This window comes from Pteropus vampyrus, unplaced genomic scaffold (assembly GCF_000151845.1).
Source record: "Pteropus vampyrus isolate Shadow unplaced genomic scaffold, Pvam_2.0 Scaffold250, whole genome shotgun sequence".
Taxonomy (NCBI): Eukaryota; Metazoa; Chordata; class Mammalia; order Chiroptera; family Pteropodidae; genus Pteropus; species Pteropus vampyrus.
The window spans coordinates 552,587-558,262 of record NW_011889031.1 but is presented as its reverse complement, the minus strand read 5'-3'; the positions used below and the strand labels follow the sequence as shown (position 1 = coordinate 558,262).

Genomic DNA, 5,676 nt, shown 5'->3' with positions numbered 1-5,676 from the left:
CCATTGTATGGATAGACCACATTGGGTTGTCTGTTTCGCCTTCTGATGGACATTTGGGTCTTGGTAGTATTTTTTTAAATCTCGGATAGAATTGAAAAACATATCTTATTGCACACCCGAGCTTTTTCACTTGGCAGCATACCTTGGTACTCACTCTGTCAGTAATATAGAAGTACCTTGTTTTTTTAACTGCTGTGTAATATTCTATAGCATGAGTGTAGTACGGTTTAGCTCAATGATTCCCCGTTGATGGATTTCTAGGTTATTGCTAGTTACTAACCACGATGGCCTCCTTCACTGAGCTCCACCCTCCCTGTCTGACATAGGAAAGTCTTAGGGGTCCCGACCCTCCCACTCCCCCACCCACCCACCTTGGCCCAGCCCCCCCAATCGTGGGTCTTTCTGCCACACTTACAGGTCAGTGACTGGTGGGAAGAATTTGTGTACCTGCGCTCCCGGAATTCACTGATGGTGAACAGCAACTATTACATGATGGTGAGAAGGGGCGAAAGGGGGGCTACGAGATGGGGAGGGGGTTGGGTTGGTGATTCCCAGGTCTAGAATTGAGACGTCTGGGTAGAATGTGGGGTGTAGGGTCAGTGACCCGAATCACAGCCTGGAATTCATCGTCCCACCCTCCGCTGGGGTCAGTACCTGTGTTTGGTGTCACAGTGGGGGCAAATCTGACCCCAGGCGTTTTGCTGTCCCCTCGCCGGGCTCCCCCCGCCCCTGCCAGGACTTTCTGTACGTGACACCCACGCCGGTGCAGGCCGCTCGTGCGGGAAACGCCGTCCACGCTCTCCTCCTCTACCGCCACCGCCTGGACCGCCAGGAGATCCTGCCGGTAAGGGGGCCACCCGGCGGCCTGGGGACAGAGGCCGTGGAGCCACGCGGGTCCCGGAGAGTAGTTCGCTAGCCCATGGTCTCCTGCAGACTTTGCTGATGGGAATGCGGCCCTTATGCTCTGCACAGTATGAGAAGATATTCAACACCACCCGCATTCCTGGGGTCCAGAAAGGTGAGACCTCTTTCCCCGCCTCGCCGACGGGTGGCACAGTGTAGGGGCTAAGAGCGTGTTCTCTGGAGCCAGCGCACCTGGGTTCGAATCCCAGCTCCATCGCTCCCTGGCTGTGTGACCTCGGGCAAATTATCGCCCTCTCTGAGCCTCAGTTTCCCCATCTTTAAGACGAGATAATAAAGGCGCGTAGGGTGGTGAAGATTTAATGAGTGCTAAACACAGTGCAAGCCACGTAGGAAGTGACTAATAAGTGGTGGCTATTCTTATTCTTGTAATATTTCCGACCTCTCTTCCCCGCCACGTTTCTGCCCACGCCACCCCTAGACTACATCCGCCACCTCGGTGACAGCCGACACGTGGCCGTCTTCCACCGCGGCCGATTCTTCCGCGTGGGGACCCACTCTCAAAGTGGCCTGCTTCCTCCGCGGGCCCTGGAGCAGCAGTTCCAACGAATCCTGGATGACCCCTCCCCCGCCTGCCCGCACGAGGAGCATCTGGCGGCCCTGACCGCCGCGCCCAGGTGAGGGTGGGAGGTCAGAGGAACCCGGAGGCCCAGCCAATGTCTCCAAGTTGCAGAAGGGCAGGGTTAGGGGCCCCGTGGAGGCTGGGCAGAGTGGTGGGCTCAGGTACGTCCCTCAACAGGGACCTGTGGGCCCAGGTGCGGAGGTCGCTGAAGACCCAGGCGGAGGATGCTCTGGAGGCCGTGGAGGGAGCTGCTTTTTTTGTATCGCTGGATTCGGAACCCCAGGGACTCACGAGGGAAGACCCCGCAGCTTCCTTGGATGCCTACGCCCATGCCCTGCTGGCGGGCAGGGGCCATGACCGGTGAGTCAGCCCAGGGAGTGGGACTCGACCCTAACCCGCAAACAGAACCCAGTATCCAGACCCAATACGGGACCCCCTAGACAAGCCGACCCTGGACCCCAGGCGTGGGCATCTCCAGATTCGGGGCCTGGAGCCCTGGGGACCTCTCATCCAGATAAAGCTAGGTCCAGTCCCCCAGCTCTGGGACCCCCAGACAACTTCCCAGGTGCCTAGCAGGCATCACTCTGATTTCCGAGGCACCTGGGAGAGTCTCCCGAACCTCCCAGCACCCCATAAGCCTTGACCCTCTCTCTGCACATTCTCCCAACAACCTCCAGCTTTCTAAACCCCAGACGCGTCTCAGAGGCCATCCAGCACCACCTGCCGGAGACCCCACCCTCTTAGAGATCCCCACACCAGCCCCGAGTCCCAGAAAAATGTCCCCACCCTGAAACCCCCACAAGTCCAGCGGAGGGCACCCCAAGTTCCCTCCTGGCCCTTACTTTTTGGTGACCACTTTGAACCCTCCCCGCACAGCTGGTTTGACAAATCCTTCACCCTCATCGTCTTCTCCAATGGGAAGCTGGGCCTCAGTGTGGAGCACTCCTGGGCCGACTGCCCCATCTCAGGACATATGTGGGAGGTAGGACAGCCAGCCCGCCCCTATCCAGGGGACTGCCACCCCCATCTCCGAAGACCTTGGGGTCAGAGGAAAAATGGAGGCTCAGAGAGAGGCAGAGACCGGACCCGGGCCACCCAGCAAAGGATGGGGTCTGGGATTATGACCTTCCTTTGACGAATGAGTGACTGGGGCTCAGAAAAGGAAGGTGCTTTGCCCAGAGTCACGGAGCCAGGAGTTGCACAGCGAGAATCTGAATTGAGAAGCTCCGAGACCAGAACGTGCGACTTTTCAACCACATTGCACTGAATCAAAACCATCTTCCAGCACTGGCCAGATGCGTGACCCTGGACAAGTTACCCCCCTCCTCTGAGCCTCAGTTTCCCCCTTCGTCGGGTGAAAGGGTTGGATATTCTTTTGTCTTTAAGTCCGATCCAGTCCTGAGAACCTTCGTGTCACCATTGTCTCTATTTTATTCGGTCCCTAAATCGTAGGGAGTGGTGCCTGCACCCCATCGGGTTTCTGGTCTAATGTGGTGCCGTGTGAGGGGTTGGATGGGGCCCACGCTGGGGATCGGGCATGTGTGAGGGGAAAGGGGGCCCTTCCAGACCCGGGGGACAGCCCCAGATCAGCAGCGACTCTTCTGGGCCTGTTTCTCGTTTGTAAAATGGAAATGATTTCTCTGATGACATCGGTAAATGAAACTCTCAATTCAGTTCAACCTCAGACCCTTCGGACAATTCATGTCAACGTATCTCTTCGTAGCGACTTTGCATGAAGAGATGTCACGTAGAGTAATAATATAAAGAGAAATGCAAGGCCGGAGGGTAGTAGGTACTCGATCAGGGCCAATTTAAAATATTTAACAACAATAAAAAGCAGTGCGTGGGCCCCCCTCAATCAGAACCATGCTGAGGGGTGCCCCTGGGGAGGGCTGAGACAGCCATTGCTGGCTCTTTATCTACCTGTCGGAAATACGGGGTCAGTAAAGCACCAGTTGAGTATTAGTATCAGTCCTGCTTTCGATGAACTTGAACCTGAGAACCTATCTGTGAACATTAGAGATTTCTGCTTCTCAGGGACTGCCCCCCACCCCCAGAAGGGACTGATAAAAGAGGTCCCTGGTTAGATGGCCCTTGGGCCACAGGGGAGAAGGGACTGTGACAGCCTCCGTTTGCACACAGTTCACTCTGGCCACAGAATGCTTTCAGCTGGGCTACTCAGCAGATGGCCACTGCAAGGGGCATCCTGACCCCTCACTGCCCCGGCCCCAGCGGCTACACTGGGACCTTCCAGACAAGGTGAGGCTGGGTTTCCAAGTCGCTCCTCCAAGTCCCCAAATTCTTGGCTTTAACCCTAAACTTAAGGCCACCCCCAACCTCAAGATCAACCCCATCCCCTACTCCATCCCTAACCCCAACCTCAACCTCAATCCAGTCCTACCTCAACTTGAGCCCCAACCCCATCCGTACCCCAAACTCATCTCTGTCCCTCCATCACCAGACCTATATTCAGTCCTGTCTCCGACACCAAACCCATCTGCAACCCCAGCCCTGACTCGTCCCAACCCCATCCCCAACCCCAAGTCCATCCCGACCTTCAGGGCCATGCCTTGCTCCTTGAACCTAACCCTTCAGCTCCGTTTCTTCCTTTGTCCCCATTTCCATGATCCACCCCAAGCCTAGCTCCATTCCCGTCTCCACTTCAGCCCCGTTCCCAGCTCTAACCCTCCCCCCATCTCTGCCCCCGCCCGCTGTTCCCTCTGTCCTTCTCTGGCAGGTCCATCTGTCCATCTCTCTGGCCCTGAGGGGAGCCAAGACCTTATCTGGAGACATCGACTGCCACGTCTTCCCCTTCTCCCATTTTGGCAAGAGCTTCATCAAACGCTGCCGCCTCTCTTCGGACAGCTTCATCCAGATGGCCTTGCAGCTGGCCCACTTCCGGGTCAGTGGGGTTCCCCGACCCCGGCCCCCTTTTAGGACCTCGCATCCCTAGTCTCCCAAGACCTGCTTCGTCGGCCCCTTTCTTGACCCATCTCGGCCTTGCGGGCCCGCCATCTTGATTTCTCTCTCCCAGCCCCCCATTCCTGGGGCGAGGGGAGGAGACTAGGGGTCCAGCCAGAGGGCGGTCAAGTCTGTGAAGACTTCCTGAGCTCAGCCGACAGGCTCCTCTTCTCCTCGTCCCCCAGGACAGGGGTCAATTCTGCCTGACTTATGAGTCGACCATGACTCGCTTGTTCCTGGAAGGCCGGACGGAGACGGTGAGGTCTTGCACGAAGGAGGCCTGCAGCTTTGTGAAAGCCATGGAGGACAAAGGGAGGACGGTGGGTGTGGGCCCCGTTCGAGGCTTCAGGCGTCTGTCTGCACGTCCTCCCCCATCCGTTTGGAGACATTTATGGAGCTCCTTGGGAGGGCCAGGCCCCATAATGGGCCTTGGGAACAGGGAGGAACCGAGCCTGGTCTCTGACCTCATGGAGCTCACCGATGTGGGGGGGACAGAGATACTTCAGCATAGTGTGAAACGCGCTCCGTGGGGGGGTCACACAGGGCACTGGGGGAGCCCCCTAGAGGGAGCCCCGGTTCCACAATGTAGCTCTTTGATATTTAACCTCTGTGTGACCTGTGACTTCCATTGGCACCATTCCTCACGTTCCCTATACGAGCTCTCTGCTGGGAACACCCCAGGCACCGCTGTCCTCGTCCCCACCACCGCCTGTGCGGTTCACTGGAAGGCGTTTCGGGAGAGTCAGACGGACCTGGGAACCCATGATTCTGCTTTGCTGTGTGGCCCTGGGCAAGCGACGTCCCCTCTCTGAGCCAGAGTCGCCTCTGTAAAATAGAGTTGCTATCTCTGCCTTGCAAGGATGTTGCAAGCTGGGTTGAGGCCAGGGGTGTGTGACAGGCCCCAGCAGTAAGCCCATTTCCTGTTTTTCCATGACCTGTGACCTCCCCGGGGACCCCAGGACCCACAGTGCCTCGCCCTGCTCCGCTTGGCGGTGGATAAGCACCAGGCTCTGCTGAAGGCAGCGATGAGCGGACAGGGGGTCGACCGCCACCTCTTCGCACTCTACATCGTGTCCCAATTCCTTCACCTGCAGTCGCCCTTCCTGGACCAGGTTGGGGTTCAGGGAAAGGGTTAGAGCGGGAAATGAGCAACCATGGGAGAAGGAAGGCACTTGGGGGCAAGGAGGGTGATGTTGGAAAAGGAGTTAGTTATATGCAGACGAGAGAGTGAG

General features: G+C 57.4%; 1 protein-coding gene across 1 annotated transcript in view; it reads left to right on the top strand.

The window, feature by feature from the left end:
• The window catches only part of LOC105301787 (carnitine O-palmitoyltransferase 1, brain isoform), a 19,784-nt gene that overhangs the window by 10,013 nt on the left and 4,095 nt on the right, over positions 1-5,676 (top strand). The window contains exons 7-16 of the mRNA XM_023520166.1: positions 327-495; positions 737-844; positions 934-1,018; positions 1,343-1,538; positions 1,661-1,843; positions 2,360-2,465; positions 3,626-3,742; positions 4,221-4,385; positions 4,630-4,764; positions 5,404-5,556. Of these exons, the coding sequence (XP_023375934.1) occupies positions 327-495; positions 737-844; positions 934-1,018; positions 1,343-1,538; positions 1,661-1,843; positions 2,360-2,465; positions 3,626-3,742; positions 4,221-4,385; positions 4,630-4,764; positions 5,404-5,556 (1,417 nt within the window). The remainder of the gene's footprint in view (positions 1-326; positions 496-736; positions 845-933; positions 1,019-1,342; positions 1,539-1,660; positions 1,844-2,359; positions 2,466-3,625; positions 3,743-4,220; positions 4,386-4,629; positions 4,765-5,403; positions 5,557-5,676) is intronic.